This window comes from Coturnix japonica, chromosome 4 (genome assembly GCF_001577835.2).
Source record: "Coturnix japonica isolate 7356 chromosome 4, Coturnix japonica 2.1, whole genome shotgun sequence".
Taxonomy (NCBI): domain Eukaryota; kingdom Metazoa; phylum Chordata; class Aves; order Galliformes; family Phasianidae; genus Coturnix; species Coturnix japonica.
This window is the reverse complement of record NC_029519.1, coordinates 44,100,844-44,119,948: the sequence shown is the minus strand read 5'-3', so window position 1 is coordinate 44,119,948 and position 19,105 is coordinate 44,100,844. Positions and strand designations below refer to the sequence as shown.

The window sequence follows — 19,105 nt, the reverse complement described above, 5'->3', positions numbered from 1 at the left end:
AATGAGCAATTTTATAGTGCTTCCTACGTACAGAAAACTAATCTGTGTTAATACATGCTTACTTACTGGGAGGCTGTTGTGAGTATTTGCAGAGGGAACCTTATAAAGGCATTTTCTTTTCCTGCTGGGGGAGCTCTAACTTGCAATTATGACTTGTAGAAAATGCTTTTGTTCTGATTCACATCCCTTTTCTCCCACCTTACTTTGAAGTGCTAAATCAGATCAATCAGTGTATTCTATATAAAAAAAAAAAAAAAAGCAACAAAACATCTTGTCTCTAGGGCAAGGAATTGTAGAACACACTGGAGTATTTTCTGATGCCTTGGGAGGTGAGGTTGGTGAAGTTTATGGTATACATACAGTATACATGCGATTGGAAAGTACTTTCCTGTTTCTGCTCTCAGCTTTTTGTTTTGGTGTTGCAGTGCTGGATGTTGCTTTTGTAAGATTCTGCTCATCTTCTTTGTACTACCACATCCTGTATTTGTATCTTGCTCTCTCTGACCCCAACAAAGAGCAAAGCCAATGAGGTGCTTCATTGGCTGTAAAACCACTGTCTGGGGTACTGGGAAAGTGGGATGCCCTGAGCAAGGGCAGTAAGGAAAGTGAACTGCTGAAAGTGCTTGGAGCCTGCATTGACCCACCATGTCCTTCTCTGGTAACGTTGGTTATACACTCTGGGAGTTGTTGCTAACAACGAAATGATTCTTTTCAACTCCTGTCACTGGCTAATGTTCTACTGTCCTTTCTTTTGCCAACCAAAGTATATCATGTAATTGCAAAATGAACTGGACTGGGCAAGAGATCAGTTGATCCCTAATATTTCTCTTTGCTAGGCCAAACATTTGCAGCTGCCGAAGGGAGCGTGGGCAGCACAACCCCCCCCCCCCCCCCCATCTTGGCATGTTGTTTGTTCTTATCCTGCTAGAGATATACCTTTATACCCCTGCAGCTTGGCATGAGCACCCTACCTTTTCCCCTCTCAAATTAAGCACTCCTCTGCACAGCGCATTTGTCCCAGGGTGCTGAGATGGAATTTCTCAGTTTAGCAAGTCTGTCTCAGAGCAGCTCTCAGCCTGGAGAAGTCCATTCCAGTTTGCTGTCTGAGCAGAGAAACCCTGCAAAGCAGCTGTGCTAATGCAGATCTTTGAAGTCTTCAGCAGTTAACTGTTTACAAACTCCTCTGTTGCTGGAGATCCAGTCTTATGCAGCTTTTTCTTATTGTCTTACCTGCACCCATGATTACTTTTATTGTATTTCTCTGCCAAATCCATTAGAGGTTTAATTGTTCACCATACCTTAATTCTTCCTTTTTGTTTATTCTGAGTCCTTTTTTTGTTTGCCCTTTTCTTCCTTACTAAATGCATTCCTATTCTGTCCCTGAACTGATACCTGCTTTGCATCTTCTCTTAGCAATAAACCACTAGCGTTACTCCCAGGTATGCCCTTTGCCGTACCCTGACACCTGAGTAAATCCTTCAGCACTCTTAGTGCTTTCTGCTCCATAATCCTCTCTTGATTCAACCTTGATGGCTTTTAGTACAGAGGGATGTCAGAGGGATGTTCAGGAGCATAGGACTGCTTTACTTTCCCCTGTTCCTCTTAGATAAGCTGGCAGTGGTGTTCCAGGCTTGTGGGAATAGATAGATCAAGTGGACACTTGCAGCACTTACCTTTGGAGCTGCATATAGCCTCTGTGGTGACATTGCCTGTCATGTTTTCACCTTGTAGTTCTGATGACTAGTGAATAGTTGCATTTTTATCATGAAGATGAGGCTGGGATTGCTCACAGAAGTAGAAGTTGAGTGGTGATGCTGCTGTGAGGGTGGTTATTGTAGTAGGATTATCTTTTATATCCAACTTTATGAAGCTAAGGATGGGGTGTTATGGCTTTAGTTTTGTATTAAGTCATTTTGCAAAAACACTCATATCTACTAACTTAGCTAAACAGGATTATTAGGTCTGAATCACAGAAATGTAATTTCTAGTTAAGAAATTAATGTTCTTGTAATGTGAAGTTTTGATTTATGTATAGAAATAGCTGGGGGAGATGAGGCATTTAGCCTTGGTTGTAAGAAATTAATAAATAGGGTTCCAATGTTGTTGTCTAGATATTTTTATAACTTGGTTATATATGGGGACATTACATTTCTTGTTGTGTATAATTTGGAAGTGTGACCTGTATGGGACTAGTGCTGACATCTTGTTCCTGGGACCTAAGATGAATAAACAGCTGAGCAACTTGGAGGTATCCTTATTTTTAGGGAGGTAAACAATTGTGCATATATTGTGAGACTAAATGACTTTTCTTAAGTCATTTATTTTCTCTGTACCAAGATACTTTGGGAGTAAGTAGATAAAGCTACTGTAATTTAGTTTAGAAAGGATCTTTAAAGGTCTTTTTCAGAAAGTGAAGTTGAAAAGGAAGAAGATAAATGTTAGAGTTCGGGTAGCTGGAAGAGACTGTGAGAACAGCACTGTGGGATGGAGTGGTACAGTGGGACGGAAGAGACAGTATGAGGCAGGACTAAGGTTTTGTTTGGCAGAAGTGTGAGGAGCTGAAGACAGTGGCAATGCAGTTAAAAACACTAAGCAGTTTTAAGTGCAGATGCTTCTGGAACGTCTGCCTATTCTTTTCTTCTTCATTCTCAGCAGTCAGACAGTTTGGATGTGCCCTTTTTTGTGCTTAGATGCATCTGATTGGAAACAAAAAGTGAACGTTGAGATGAGTGTTCCAGTGGGTATACTCAAGGAATTTTGTGGATGCTGGCCCTAGACAACTGTAACAGAAATATTCTCATCTTTGATCATGCCTGCCATTGGATTTCTTTACTCCTATTCTGTTCCTGTTCTATTTGTGTCCTTGCCTTCAATAAGAAATGTTCTCCTTTGGTGCACCTTTAGCTAAGGCAGTATGAAGGAGGAAGGGCTATCTGATTGAGTAATGTCTTGTGTTTAGACAAGCTCCCTTTTTTGTTTTTCCTTCCTCTTGTGAGGCTTACTTCTCCCTTGTTGCTGTATAGCTAACAACAGAAGCTTTTGCTGTACTTTCCTACTGAAAATGTGAAGGTTGAAATGGCAATGTTTGTTCTTGGTGGACTTATCATTTGAGACCCAAATGAGGTAATGTCAGTTAGCTTCACGGTTCAAAATAGCTGTGCCAGGAGGCTGGGGGCCAAGCGTGTAATTTTAGGATTCATCCTGCTGTAGCAAGTTGGCAGTATCTGAAATAATTTATGGTTGTAGTTCATGATCTGTGCAATACTGAAAGTATTTTCTTCTTTAGATGGGAAGGTTCTGTCTGTAGTACTGATTGGGAATAATAGTGTAATTAAAACATCTCAGGTGGTACTGGAAATCAGGAAAAGTATTGTAGCAGTTATAATGAGGATAAAAATAGATTGTACGACACCTATACGCAGAATTATGTCCTACAGTTTGGCTTACAGAGCTTTGATATCAACGTATGACATGAAGATTCAATGAATTGAGCAGCTTCTTTATACTGTATTATATGGTTTATAGAAAAGGCGATGATAGCCAGGTACTATTACTAACGGCTCTGCATGCAGTGCAGAAAAACAACAAACCCCAGTGTCTCCTCTGTCCAAGGGAAATAAAGCAGCATATCAAAATCTGCTCATTAACAAAGTTCCAGGCGTGAATTTGTGTACATGCAATCCAAATGCTCACCTGTTAACAGCAAGCTCTTGATTCAAACTATTTCCACTTTTCCTTTTAACGCTACTCAGAAAACATCCTCTGAAGGCAGTGTGCAGTATTTGAAGTCCAAAATAGCAACAGTTAGCGAGAATGGCTTGTTCTGTTGTGTTTCATTATAAAGGGAATATTTTTTCTCAAACAGGAGATCTATCTTGACATTTTTCTATACAGTGCCAGTGCATTGAAAAGGAGATTTAGAAACACACTGTGTCTAGATCTCAAATATTCTGTGGTTAGAAAGGACTTCATTGGGCTAAAGTACTAAAGGTTTTCTGCGAGCAGGAGAACATTCAATTAAAAGCCACCTGTGGTTTGCCAAGTGTACAAGTACATCTGTTACGCCAATAGGCTAAACATCAAACGCTGCATTTCTTTTGTTAATTCATGTTGATGACAATATTGCTCACTTGGGTACCTTCTTGTGAGATTATGTACTGAGGAAGTGTGGAAAGGATAAAATCAAATAGCCAGTGTAGGAATAATGCTACTTCTGATCCACATTTGCTTTTTGTATTCATCTCTATTTCAATTCGGTCCTTATTTATGTAATTGATTATTTTGTGATGCTGTTTCATTCATTATGTAGGTCTGTCTGTAGGACTGAATAAGGAAGATGTTACTAGGGCCACACTCTTGGCTGATAGGGAGGTTAGAAGGGTTATGACTAACAGGAGAACTGGTTGCAGGAACAGAAGGATGAATCTCGTGGTTACTGCAAAGGAGTTGTGACAAGTTCTTTTCCTGAACTCAGCTTGGCCCTTTCAAGTGCTTGTTCCGCAGATAGGGGTTTTGTAGGCATTCAGCTTAAGCACTTTTAGTCAATTCTTAATGTATGTGGATAGTCAGGGGTTTTGTAGGCATCCAGCTTAAGCACCTCTAGTCAGTTTTTAATGTATGTGTTTAGATTTATTTTTTTAAAAAATTAAAAACCTGACATAAAAATTATATGTTGTTAAGCCATACCAAATTCTCTGGAGTTCATTAGTATGACCAGACTCTTTAAGTATTCTACATAATTCTTGGCCATTTGGGCCAAGAGAGTAGCTGAAAGGAGCAGCAAGATACCATGTTGTTGTGCCTGATGTTCCAACCTTGCTGCAGTGGGCAGGGTTGCTTGGGTTAAACAAGTCCAGCTCCCTCAGCCCAGCTTTGTGGGGAAGATACTCCAGCCCTCTGATCATGTCTGTGGCCATCCTCTGGACCCACTGCAACAACTCCACATCTCTGTCGTACTGGGTGTCACAAATCTGGGCACAGATTTGGTTACTGTTGGCCTTCTGGGCTGCAAGCACACATAACTGGCCAGCTTTTTGTTCACCAGTGTCTCAAAGTATTTCTTCCTACAGCTGCTCTTAATTTTCTCATTACCCAGCCTGTATTTGTATCTGGGATTGCCATGACACAGGTGCAGGGCCTTGCCCTTGACCGCGGTGAACTTTGAGGTTCTCATAGGTGCATCTCTTGAGCCTGTCCAGGGTCCTTCTGGATGCCATCCCTTTCCCTCCAGTGTGTTGGCTGGTGTCATTCACAAACTTGCTGAGGATGCACTGTCCCGGTCACTGACGGAGATGTTAAATAAACCTGGTCCCAATCCAGACCCCTGAGGAACACCACTAGTCTCTACCTGGGTGTTAAGCCATTTATCACAACTTTTAAATGCAACCATCCAGCCAATTCCTTATCCACAGAGTGAATCTTCTGTCACATCCTTGTCTTTCCATTTTAGAGACAGTGACATTATTTAGGACAGTGTCACATATGCTTTGCACAAGTCCAGGTAGATGACATCGATTACTTTTCCTTTATCCTCCAATGCTGTAACCCTGTCATGGAAGAGCAGCAGATCTGTCAGGCTCTATTTAGCCTTAGTAAAGCCATGTTGGCTGTCACCAGTCACCTCTCAGCTTTCCATGTGCATGATTTCCAGGAGGATCTGCTCCGTGACCTTGCTGGTCACAGAAATAAGATCGGTTTGTACTTGTCTGGGTTTTCTTTCTTCAGATATCTTTCTTCACCTCAGGATCCAAGGGAATAGACACAGATACTTACCTCTGCTTACCTTACTTACCTTCTCTGTTTGTATTTAAGAAAGCCTGGAAAAGGTCCTGTTTACCACCTCTTACTGGAGTGCTTGACTGACTTGTGACACTGGCAGGGAGTCATTTCTGCCTGTAGGATTTTGAAAGGTGAAGCAACATGTGGCACAGATGGCATTTTCAGAGAACATGAGTGCCAGATGTTAACAAGGTTCGTTCAGCACATGCATGCTGGACATTTTCATTTGTGTGTCCTCCTCTCGATGTGGCAAATCTGAACCAAAAAAAAGACAACAAAGAACATACACAACACAACCCTCCTAGTAAGAGCCCAATCTGCCTATTTTAATCTTCTTTCACAGCCATGGAGGAATCACAGTTTCTTGGCAAAGCATAAAACAAGTCAGTTAACTTCATTAAAGAACCACAAGTTTTGCAGAAATTCAGCCTAAGGCAAAGTATTTAGCATAGGACCCATTAAACTGAAATATCTGGCATTTGGCAGTGCTATAAGCATTTAAAACTGGAATTGTATAAGAAGAGGGGTTTGAATAAAGACAATATTGCCAGTTTAGATTTTAATTTGAAAATAAGTCTATTTCTGGTTAAAACTGTGCATGCAATATAGTTCTGTAGCTTTTGTTCCAGGTTTCTTTGTCACTATCATTTTTTAGATGAGCTGTTGTATGTGGTTATTCACTCCGTTAATGCCTTTCTAGACACAGTTGCATATTGAGCTCTGAGTTTTTTAATGTAACTGGGTTTTTGTGTGTTGTAGGTTTAGTGTGTGCGCAGGGAAAACAATAATAGCTTCTAAACATATAGGCTTTAGGTACCAAGACTCACCTTATTTACTATGCTTCTTGAGGGCAAGCTGCTATGCTGTGGTTAAGATATTGCACCTAAGTGGTGTGGTGTGGTTAAGATATCGGTGAGCCCCTAAAAGGCTGGAGCTTTGCTGCTGTACAGAGGCACAGATATCGCCTTTGGATACTGAGCAGAAAAAGAATCAGGAGCAGTAACGAGCAGCAGCAGCGGTGCTGAAGGCAGGAGCCGTTTCACAGCTAGCAGATCTACCAGTGTGAGTCAGGGAACGCGCAGCTTCCCAGCTGACAGGAGGGACCCAGACCTGAGCACTGCGAGAGATTCAGGGTTCATGTTTATCAGGAAGAGTCACGTGATCTTACTACATCTTAACTTGCCAACTTAGCCTTACTCTGGAGGAGATTCTTTGCTGCAGTGCTTGGGGGGGTGGGGGGGAAGGGAGAAAGAGGAAAGAAAAAAAAAAAAGGGGAAATAAAATTGTGCAATGTGTGTTTATGCCTACATCATGCCGAGGAGACACTTAACTGTAAATAATCTGTGTATCCCTGAGGTAAGATACTGTTTCTGCTTTCCCTGCACAGTGCTGCTGCAGCACGGAGCTGATCCAAACATTCGGAACACCGATGGGAAATCGGCGCTGGATCTGGCAGACCCCTCAGCAAAAGCCGTGCTCACGGGTAAGATGCTTACCTCCATCCTCAGCGCTGTTCCCTTTTGCGTGTGCAAGTTCAGCATCTTAAAAGCCTTCTGCCTTTTTGGACGATCTGTTGTGTTAGATAATTTTGAAACTGTGCCTTTTACCAGATTTCATGTTGTTGTAACTGTCCTTAATGTGCTGTGCTGCTAAAGGTTTGCTTCTTCTACTTACGCTAAAACTGTAATAGCCTGTCATAACATCGTTGGTTATACATTGTGTTTCTGTGTTACTTTTTGCAATGCTACCCAATGTCAGACTTGAATAGAAGCCCCCAGCCTATAAAAAATAATAACAATCAGGTCAGATGTTTTAAAGACCTTCAGTGTTGAGCAAGCAAGGACAATTGTATAACTATAAAAGTACCTGTGATCTGAAAGACAACCTGCTACTGACTGCAGAGACTACCAGTTACCTTGTATTTTGCTGCAGATTCACATGCTACCTCATTTTTCTTCCTCTTCATTAGTCTTTTTTTGCTAGAATTCTGTTACCCATCTATTTCTTCTCTTTTTGGGGACTGCCAGCTGTCAAATAGTGTTTTTTATGAAAATATTAAATAAGTACAACTTTGTACGCAGCTTTTTTTAATAAATGGACTGTTGTGGCATACTAGTAAGCATTGCAGTTTTAATTTAGTAGCCTGTCAAATAAATACCGAGCAATCCATGCTCCTCTGTGCAGATTTTGACATGTGGGGAATAATGTTTAAAACAAAGTAATCCTCGATTTAAAAATGTGTACAATTAGATTTATAGGAAAAGATTTGGCAGCTAAGCTCCACTTAAAGAAATAGCTGTTTTCCTACCTTTATTTCCCCTATCTCTTTGTCTTTTTTTTTTCTTTTTGACAGCGTAATTTATAGGTTATGTGCTATCCAACACCCAAATTCTTTCTTCAGATGATGTTCCTTTCACTTTGTCAGGAACATTTCTTCATCTTCTCTTTCCAGCACACACTGACTGCTATACATAATTATCTAAAGCTCTGCAGTGATTTGAGAGTGCTTTTGGAACAATGCACTTTAAATACATATGGTTTAGTTTAATTACTCCGTGTCAAATTTAAACACATTCCTACAGTGTTAATTCCTACGTTAGCTGTATTAAGCAGGTTAATGTGATTTTTTGCTGTTAATAGTGCAGTTTTACAGATGTTGAAGATGGAAAGGGCATCAGGGAGTCAAAGTAACTAAAAGGTGTTAATGGCTTTTTAACACTTGGTTTTGAGAGCCTGGTGTGTGTACAGTTTGGGGTGTCTTGCCTTTTATCTATCCTCAGACTGCTCAGAGAGATCTTGAGGGCATAGCAAGAGATGCAAGGTCCATGATGATGGCTTCATGACTTCTCCTTTGACTTCTCTAGGCATTGAATCAACACCTTGTGCTTTAGGTGTAGTAGAGGGCAAGGTGTCATTGCAGCCCAGTGAGCTGGGTTAGAAGCAGCCCTCTACATGAATGCAGCATCTGTACCCCTAACACTTGTGTATCAGCACCCACTAATCAAGCTTCTGAAATGAATGGTTGCAGCTGGGTTGTACGTATCAACACTTGCACATAAATCCAATTCTTCTGCTCTTTAGACATCTAATGTTAATAAGGTGAGGTAAATTTGACTGTTTTTATTTTTCCAGGTAAGAAAATCAGTTTTTGGTTTTATCGGCTTTGTCCTCAAGGTGGCTCTTGACTATGCTGGGCCCTCTGTGTTGTGCACCTTAGCTCTAGTATATAAACAGTTTGATTCCTGCTTTAGCTGCTGTATATTTCCAGTACACTGAAGTAACTGATTTTTGGATGACATTTAAATGGAAACTTTCTATTAAAACCGTAGTTATTCTGGATACTGCCCTGCTTCTTAGTATCCCTGTTAGGCTGCTACTTTCTCATTCATTTTCCATGTTATCATCTTTATGTCTGTCTTCATCTCTCTGGAAGAAGGAGGCTTAAGGGATTTCTTAGGCTGTATCTGGCTTGGATTAATCTTTAGCTATAGTGATGCTTTGTAATTAGGTGCATCAAGACTTTAAAGGTATTACTGGATTAAGAACCAGGAGGATGTTAACTTAATTTCCAGTATTTAGTGTTGAATGGTGGGATTTTTAGAGCTTTTAAAGTGGAGTGCTTCTGAAAGCGTAGTTGTAGTTGTTACTGTGTGTCTTTAAACAGTATGTGTGTCAGGGCTGTTCTTAAGATGTTATTTTTAGTGCCTTTTCTGTCAAGTGTCTGACCTTAATAGACTTTTCCACACTGCTGCTCTATTGATTGTGGGGTAGCAGGGTTCCTTTCATCACTTTTTGGATCAAATTTGTGCATTGATGTTAATCACTTTGTGAATGAAGTATGCTAATGGTCTGTGTTTGACTTGCGCTTTAGAAATAAAGTAAAAATTTGTAGGTAACTCGATAAAATCTTTTTTTCCTTCCAGTTTGACAGAGTTCTGCATGTGCTTTAAAGGGGATGCTCCCTGTGCACAAAGAACATTTCTAGGTGTTCTGACACCAGGTGCTGAATCCACAGTGGTGCAGTCTTTTTTTGTCTCTCGTTCTAGAAGAATGTACAGTATCTTTTTCTCTCATTTTACAGAAAAGATATATAATGCACTGGTTTCTGGGATGACTTCCAGCCATTTTCTTAGACTTTTCTCTTAAAATGTATTGAAAAGGTTATGCAACGCAAAGGGTAGGCTAATATTTAGATGGAAATTGACTTAAATTTATTTTCCATCAAATTCATTGTCGTTTACAATAACCAACTAGTTCCAGCTTCTTAAAAATATATATAGAGAGATGGTGAACCTGCATTTTAGTACTTAAGCAGGAAAACAGTCTTTTTTCCCCTGCTGCAGAATAAGCACCATTTGTGTGAGCCAAGCACTTCATGATTTAGAGGGCAAACATTTTTCTTCTCTAGCTTCCCTTACTGTTCCTGAATTGGGTTATCAGAAAGAGATTGTAAGCATCTTTTTCTCTTAGGCTAGAATGCTAGTATAGGTTCTAAAAATATCTCATCTGATAAACAGCCATTGCTTCAGATTAATATCCTAGTTAATTTTTGTTCATTTGGAATGTGTGATTTCTGAGCAGGGGACTCAGCTTTGTGGCTGTGCTTGGCACTGTGGGACTCCCATCCAGAAGAGGGCCTTTGGGAGCTATTGCGGTTCAAGTCCTATTAGTCTTCATTATTCTCTTCAGCTGCTTATTGCCTCTTTAAACATTGATATCCTTTTATATCATTCCAGTGCAGTATATCAAGAGCCAGCAATATTGTTAATGAGAATGATTTAGTTTGAATGTTCCTATATTGATGCTTTTTTTGCCACCTCCCCATATTGTCTGCTGTCTAGAACTGCCTTTTGTGTATGATCGGTTGTTTCTGTACTTGAGCTGTTAGCTTAGGCTGGATAATATGTTCTTGTCTGTTCCACATCACTGTTTTGCAAGGTTGGCTTTGATTGGCTTAAAGCATTACATTCTTGAAAAAAGTCCAAATGAAGAAAGCTAAAGTGCTGCCTTTCCATCTTGAAGAAAGATTTTTTTGGGGAAGGGAGGAAATAATGTCTTGTTTGTTAATAGAATCAATTTTTGAAGTCGAACAAGACTGTGATCTTCCTACTTGCTGTGGAAAAGTCTTTTATAAACAAAGTAATTAGGTGCTATTAAGCTTTTCTCACTCAGGTTTTTTGGATGTGAAGGACTGCTTGAGTGAAAGCACAGTCGAGTTAAGGTTATCAGAAGTGTTAATGAGAATTCATATTTCCATCTCTTTGTCGTGTCAGCTTTTTAATTGAAGTGGGGAGCATAGTCCATTTATTGAAATATATTTGCAGATTTTTTTTTTAAGTGAGCTGCCTGCCAGGAAATGGAAAATCTGATGTTTCACTGCAAAAAGTTTATGGAACATTACAGAACAGAAAATGGATGTTAGGCACAACTCATTAATTCTAGAATTACTGGGATGGGAAGAGGATTATAGTTTTTGTGTGAGTGGCTTTTGTTATTTGACAGTCTTAAATCCCCTAATCTTTCCTTCTGATTTGATAATATTTCTTTTCAGGTGCATTTAATGATCTAGAAGGTATTCTGTACTAGATGGATACTAGCATTTCCTTTTGATTTTGTTAGAATAATCTTTACACCTGCAAACTTCATCCCCCTTTCCTTTTACTGATCTAATTCTCACATGTTGCATCTTCCAGATTCAAATCATTTGGACAACAGGCAGCTTCTGCCTTTAAGAAATCGGCATCATAAACAGCACTTAGAAAAAGAGGAACATTTGTAAAGGGAAGGAGGACAAATATTGCTTGAATGGTTTGAGCTTTCCAGTTTTCTAAAATTCACGTATCTTCTGACAAGTGACCAGGGTCTGCAGCCTTAAAGACAAGTGTGAGAAATCCAGCAGGTGAGGAATATCCTTGCCTTCTGATGAGCTGTTGGCTTACATCTCGAAGCAAGCAGTGTTAAACAAGTACTGGAAAAGGCCTTTGCACTTGAATAAATCTGTAATTATTTGTTTGGCATTCAGGTAGGTTTGCTGTCTTTGTTTTCACTAGGAAAGAAAGAATCCATTTGCATAAATTCACTGCTATGGGTATGATATGATGCCTGTGAGATATAGTTTAGTGGTTTGCTGTAGCTACAGTAATGGGAGGATGATTGGACTAGATGGTCTTGTTAGGTCCTTTCCAACCTTGTGATTCTAGGAAGAGCAGTCCTTATTTTGTACTGCTTACACGTTAAGCTTTACTTTAGCAAAAATGAAGTTTAACATGTGTTAGTATCTCCTATCAGTGATTCTTTCTCCACTTTCCAGCACTAAGTTTATCTTTCAGGATGATGTATCTAGATTTGATCATTATGTTCTGGTATGACATCCAGTTGAATTCTGTAGCGATAATTCAGTAGCTTTGGTGGCATTTTTTGTTACAGACTTTCAGTAGTAGTTAGTTATGGAGTCAGAGGTAATAAAAAAATGAAGGATTTCATGAAACCTCTGGAATTCTTAATTTCTTGGAAGTTTATGGGTTAGATTCCCCATGAGTATAACTCCTGAATATATGATGCGCGTAGTGTTTATTGTCTTTATTTCCTGATACTCATTTGTTCTGTACTATTGCTCATTTCTTGAATTCATTTTAAGTCATTCTAGTTTCTTTATTTTTATCTGGTAATTCAGTCATTTAAATGTTTCCTTCCATGTTGTAGATTTAACACCAGTTCTAACGTTTTCTTTTGGTCATAGCACAATTAACTCCAGCTTTTAATCATGATTTGAAGTATCTAGACCTTGGAAGTACTTCTCTTCCCATTCCATGACTTTGTAATTTCTCTAATTTTGTCCTGAAGGACTTTGTTCAAGGATTTATGTGAGCCATTGTATCTTCTGATGCCTGGATTTTCTGTTTCCACACCTTAATAAGATTGGATTTCTTCCTAGTGTAACTGTATCTCTGGATGATATTTTTGTAGAGTTTAGTTTTAGAATGATGACAGCCTCTCCTTTTTTCCCCTCTTTGTTCCCCATTTTAGAGGTGAGCACTATCATCCTCATTTTGTGGTTCAGTTCAGTTCTGTGTCTGGAAATGACTTCTTTGGAATGTGGCTATCTGCTTGGATCGGGCAACTTGTTCTTTTTCTGTTCTTCATTTAGGCAAGAAGTTGAAAGTCTGTGGAGCCTGTAGGTGGTCAGATCTGAAGCATTGTGTGATTCAGGATTGATGCTTTGATGCAGAGCATAGCTTTGATTTGCACCATCCTCTTTTCTAGATGTTTTTTGCAGTCTTTCAGCTTGCTTTTTAACCATGTTGTTCATGTAGCACCATTTTAATAAGTGGAGTTAAAACTCTTAATTTGTTCCTTTGGAAAAATAATTATTTTAAAGCATTCACAAAGCACCTCAGTACAGTCTTTTAGTGCTCTGATTCTCAACTCTGCTCTTTGCGTAGGGTTTTGGAAGGTCTGAAAGCTTTCAGAAATCTAATGTACACTAATTTACGTAATCCGTAATACCCAGTAAAACTTGATATCAAAATAAACTTTTCTTCCTAAAACCTGTATCAAATGGGCAGAATAACAAATAAGATTCTCTGACTTGTAAATAAGAGCCTCAAATGTATTTTCCTTGCCCTGGGGAAGATGATTGCAGAAATGTGTAAGAAGCATTTCTATTTCTGTAGTGCATCAGAGCACTTGTCTTGTTTGTTTCTTTGCCTTGAGCAATGACCGATCTTATCCTTTAAAGAAGAAAGAAGAGTAAATGTTGATTGTATAATTTTATTTGTTCAGTTTAAGTTACTTCTTGTTCATTTTGAGTCTTTTTTTTTTTTTTTTTTTTTTTTACTGTAGTCAATGCTGTGAATCTCTACTTATTAGTAGCAACTTCTGGCAATCCTCAAGCTACATGTAGTTTTGGTCTTAACTACATTTATCCCACTATCCACGGGTGGCCTTTTCACACTGCATACTATTCTTCATGGGACAGTACATCAAGATGGAGTGCTACTGGTTGAGCAGGTGAAGGTGGTGGCATGATAGAACTTTTAATTTGTTCAGCTCTGTTTGTAAGTAGGATCGCTATACTGCAATTCTGTTTTGATGGATTCTCTTTCTGTGCTGTCTTTGATTACTTTAAGCAAGCATGAAACTTTCCTGATTTTTCTTTAGCTAGCTGGATTATTCCTACAAACAAAAGCTGCTGTTGCTTTCAGTTTTTGTGCTGTAACCTCAGCAGCAGTATATGGTGTTTGTGCTGTTTTCTTCTGAAGTGAAGCCACGTTAACATTTTGAAAGTACTGAACGCTCATAACCAAAACCTTGGGAGTCTGTGTGTGTAAAATATTTAAGACGTTTGTTCCAAGCAATATGGATGAATCTGAAAGAATATCTATGTTGTGAAAGTAAAATATTCTGACTAGGAAGTGAGAGAGGCATCTGATTTTACCTTTTTATGTATTTATTAGGGTACAGACTTTGCTTATAGGACTGCTGACTGTTCCCCACTGCCTCATTCAGCAGGAATGATAAGGATGGCTTTGCTCTGTGGAGGAATCAAACTTTCAGAGTAAAGCAGAATGTTGTCTGGCTCCTGCTTCATTTGCTGCAGAAGTAGAAAGCAACAGGGATTAGTGTAAGATGGGAAGAAAAGGGTTACAAGTGGTTAAAACAGCTAAATATTTACTTTGGAAGGTCCTACATATGTTGATTCGACATTGCTGACTGGTCCACGTGGTTCTTGTTTTTTCCTCCTGACTTCTAGTCCTGGTTGTCATATAAAATCCTTATCCAAAATATGTGATCTCCTCAGCTTCTCTGTCCAGCTTTCATCCCTTCCTATTCTCTCCCCTCACCTACATATTCCCAGTTCTCAGTGTGATTTCCATTCTTCTGATCTTAATTGGCAAAATAACACCTTTAAGAGTGCTTAATAAATGTGCACATACTAAAATAATGCTTCACAGAGACTGCAGAGCTACAACTGAGGCTGGAGAACCACAACTAAGCAACCTCCCTCTTGTATGCCATAAGCTTCTTTAGCTTTCCCAAGAGCTGTTTGAATTTGGAAAACAGTGCAGATTTAGGAATCGTTTTAATGGATTTGTTTCTTTTAAGACATCTTACTTAGCGAGTGGATGTGGCTTGAAAGGTCCTACTGGAATAATCTGAGTAAGAAGCAGAGTGCTCGTATACTGCTTGCAATGCTATAGTCAGTGGCAGTCCGCTAATAAGAGGCTTTGTTAAGCTCAAAAATGTCAGTTGACAAGGTGCTTCTGCTCTGCATGGTTGGCCAGGCATTGGGCTCTGCTTAGAGCTTTGTTTGGACCAAGCTTGGTCAGAATCATTTTGCTTTTCATTTTACTGCATATGGTAGAAACAAATTCAAGGACAAGCGTTTAAGAAGTAGTTGACAATACTCTTAAATTTAAAGGGATTTGGGCTCCTGAGGAATATTTTTTTTTTAATTCAAAAGATCAAGTGTTTTTAGGGTGAAGTATTAAAAGGAGAAATAAAATTGTCTTTTAACTTCCTTTGTTTTCTTATGAGGCATTAAAATGTCTACAAGAATTTCTTTTCAAACTTATTTTAAAATGTTTTCCTCTACCGATTGTGACTTTTTTTTCTTTGAAAACTGTTACAGAAACTCTCAAATTAATTTAACTGGCTCATATCAGACAGTTTATACTTAAATCTTTGGCAGTCTCCATTGGGTTTATCTGCAGCTCTTTGAACCTTCAAACTCTCAGTGCTCCAGGTTTTATTCTGCCCTTTTGCTGATGCTGTTGTTCTCCTTGCAGGGATTGAAATACAGCATACACATCCACCTCTGATACCCTATTTCACTCTAGGATGCTGGGTCGTAAATGGAATGGGATGTGTGCTGGACTCTGCTGTGGCATTTGCTGCTTCTAACAGTTCTTAGATGCCTTTATATTTATGCAGTAAATAAAGCAGGTGTCCAGCAGGAAGATTTAGTTTGTTGTGCAGTCCTCATTGATATGCTGAACACTGACTAGCCTTTGCAGAGAGCAAGTCAGGCATCCCAAGGGAAGGAAACTGGTATGATCACAGCAGAATGCATGTACGCGCAAACAGAATGAGTATGGGAATAGAGGGTAATGGGTTTTAATGTAGATATACCCCAACCAATACAATCATTCACTTCAGACTTCCTTCAACATTCCTCTTCTTTATTCCTGGGTATAATTTGAGTGGCTCTTTTATCCTTTTTCTTCCCCCCCCCCCAGTTCCAGTCTAATTCAAGCATCTATCTTAAACAGGTGAGGCTGGATTTTTCAAGTTGACCATGCTGTGCATTTCTTCTAAATTTGCATGACCCAGGTATTCTGTCATGCTTTGAGTATCAGAAATATCTAGGTGTTAGTTTCTTCCCAGAGAAGCTCAAAGAGGTTTTGCATCTTCTTAAAGCATGGAGCACAATGTGTGAGTTTTGTGGATAGCACAGACATTCTTTGTCTACAAGACAAAGGTGCTATTCTTCTTGCATAATATTAAAACTTAGATTGAGGTATGCAATTAGAATTTCAGCCTAAAGGAATCAAACTTGGCAGAATTACAATGGAAGTTAGGTTTTGAATTGCCAGTCTTAAATAAGCTAGTGTTTCCTAACAGCTACCAGAATTACTACCAGCTCAATGTACAACTAGGATTTTGTAGAGTCATATATTTTGGATGCAGCTTGTTTTGTTTTCGTGTTCTTCCCAGCTTTTAGACCACCTACCTTGATAGGTCTTTTTGAAATGAATTTCAGTGTGTAGGGGATTTTTATAAATTACAAAATGTGTCATGGAAATTGAGTTAATAGGATTTATTTGATGAGGTGATGTGGGAATGAGCAGGTACAGTTGTGGTTTACATTTCATGTGGCCACGGGTGTGTTCTTTGTGCCCTACAGAATGTTCCAGAGATGACTGAGGAGATATAAGAAGCTTACATTTAACATCATGTAACCTACAGCAACACTTTAAGTGGCTTGGGCTGCCAGATCAGAGGCAATAGGTTTGAGTGGGTCCAGCTAATATCACTGACAGGAGCACATCTTCCACACCATGACTCCAACCCATCTGTTGAGGTGGAATGATTGAGGGAAGGCAACCTGAAGCAACTGACCTGAACTAATCAAGTAGCCATTTTAGTGGTGACTAATATAACTATATTACTCTGCAATATGTTGCACAAAGCTATCTAAAAAAAAAGATGGAGAAGGGGTGTGATTGGGTAGCCTCCTGTCATGACACTCCGTTGGAAGTAGTGTGTATTTGTTGAATGCTATGTCATGAAACAAAAGATTTTCTTAAAAAGATTCAGTAAGGGAAATTCTCTTAAGTTATCGCAAGTACTGTAACTAATGACTACTGAGATTCAGAACTTACAGGTTTTGGTCTCATGAGCTTATGCTTTTTTTTTTTTTCTTCATCTTTTCCAGGGGAAAAATAAAACCATTTAAAGCATGATGTAGCTTAGATGTGCTAAAACACAAACAAACCAAATTGCATATCCTCCCAGGAGGCTGAAGTAAGGAAGGAGGAAAAACCACCCATCCAGTGTTTGTCTCAGTTCAGAATTTATTGCTGGAAAGCAGCAGATCCTCTGAATATTTGATGCGTGAACTTGAATTTCATAGAATATGATAAATGGGTAGAACTAGAATAGTGCTGGGCATTTCGGTTTAATTTGTTCTGTGGTTACAGTGATTTGATTTGTGGCTGAAGAATATGGGAAACTGAGTTTAAGATGGAAAAAAACTGTCTGAATTTTGATTTCCATCTCATGATTTTTACTAGCCTGTGGAGACTGCGGACCTGCTTGTGCTTCCAGTCTAGATTAGGTTTTGTGCTTGGAAGTTGTTTTAGGGGAAAGATCTTTCTCACCTTGGTCTGACAGCATCCAGTTTTTCATCAGACACCGATTCCTGTTAATCACTGGATTGCTCTGGTGGTAGAGGAACAATTGCTAAAAATCATTTTCTGTCCTCTCAAGCTCCTTTCATACCTCTGTGAAGCTTTATTTAATGTTGATGCACTCTTGGATGCCCCATCAATATCTCATTTGAAGTGTGTGCATCACAAGAGAGATGTGGCAATGAAAGCGGGTGTCTCCATTCTAAATATCTTTCTTCTTGCTACCATGGGTGGACAGTAAATACAAAAGAACTAACAGAATTTTTTGCAAATATTCTAAGTTGGTTTTGCAGCACAAGTTTACAGGCCTGGTTAGCTCTTTGTATGCTGGGGGGACAAATTTCTTTCTGAGATTCTGATACACCATTAGTTAACAATTGTGAGAAGTCTTGCATTTGATCTAGCTGGTCTTCTAAATCACTGGTTTTCTCTGTTCACATTCTGTGCCATTCATGAACAGTTAAGGTCTTAGTTTCCAGCAATTTGTAGAGGTGCAGGTCTGCAACAAAAACAAAAAGACGGGATTATAATACTTTTTCTTGCCTTCTATATGTCGACATTAATGTTTGAAAACAGATTTGTGTGGGCAAGACCTTGCTGTGTACCATCTGGCAGTGTAACCAACTAGAGGCGTGTAGCTGAAATTGCAAGGAAACTACTGTTGCACTGTGATTCTTTTCAGAAAGGTTCTGAAGGTAGGCTGTTTCTCTTCACCAACAGAAAATGTTTTTCCTCATTTACTGTTAAGCTTTGTTAGCTTAATGCAGTTTTAATCATATATCAGTACTCTGTGACCTCTGATTACAAAGTCCCAAGCTGGATAATTGTCTCTGGTTTAAGAGACTAAGGAACTCAAGACTAAACAAAGTGAGAGCATCAAGACTTTGCGCTAAAGTTTCTAAGAGCATAGTGATAACATACTTTTGTATGGCTGAAATTCATTTACTGATCTGAAAAATTCCAGAGCAGATTTGATAGTCATTAGTTTAATGACTTTAAACTTAACCTGATGATTCTCCTTGATTTATTTATTTTTTCCTTTTGATGGTCAACTATTTGAAGGTTTTTATATAGTGATTCATAAGTCTAGCATAGAAATGAAATGAAATTGCTACTGTTTTCAGTGGTAATCTTGTTTGGATTAGTAAACCAATGTTTATAGCTCTTCTATTTATTAAGGCTATAATTCAGTACTGTTGAGTAGCAGAGTTGCGAATAGTAAGCCATGCAGTAAATGTAACTGTCATTGCACAGGTACTTTTTCATGGTGGTAAGGACTGCAGATGACTTGCTTTATGTTTGCATTGGGTTTCTGGGTGCTTTCATGAAAATAGAGGATTTTTTTTCTTTTGAAATAGGTGTCCGTTCACCAGTACTTACTTAGCCAACTTGCTATCTTTTTTGTGCAGTGATTA

The 19,105-nt window shown here is 39.0% G+C and overlaps 1 protein-coding gene across 2 annotated transcripts in view; it reads left to right on the top strand.

Annotated features, from left to right (window-relative positions):
• The window catches only part of TNKS (tankyrase), a 95,922-nt gene that overhangs the window by 11,725 nt on the left and 65,092 nt on the right, over positions 1-19,105 (top strand). For both annotated transcript variants that reach the window (XM_015861652.2, XM_032444430.1), the window contains exon 3: positions 7,166-7,261. In XM_015861652.2, the coding sequence (XP_015717138.1) occupies positions 7,166-7,261 (96 nt within the window). The remainder of the gene's footprint in view (positions 1-7,165; positions 7,262-19,105) is intronic.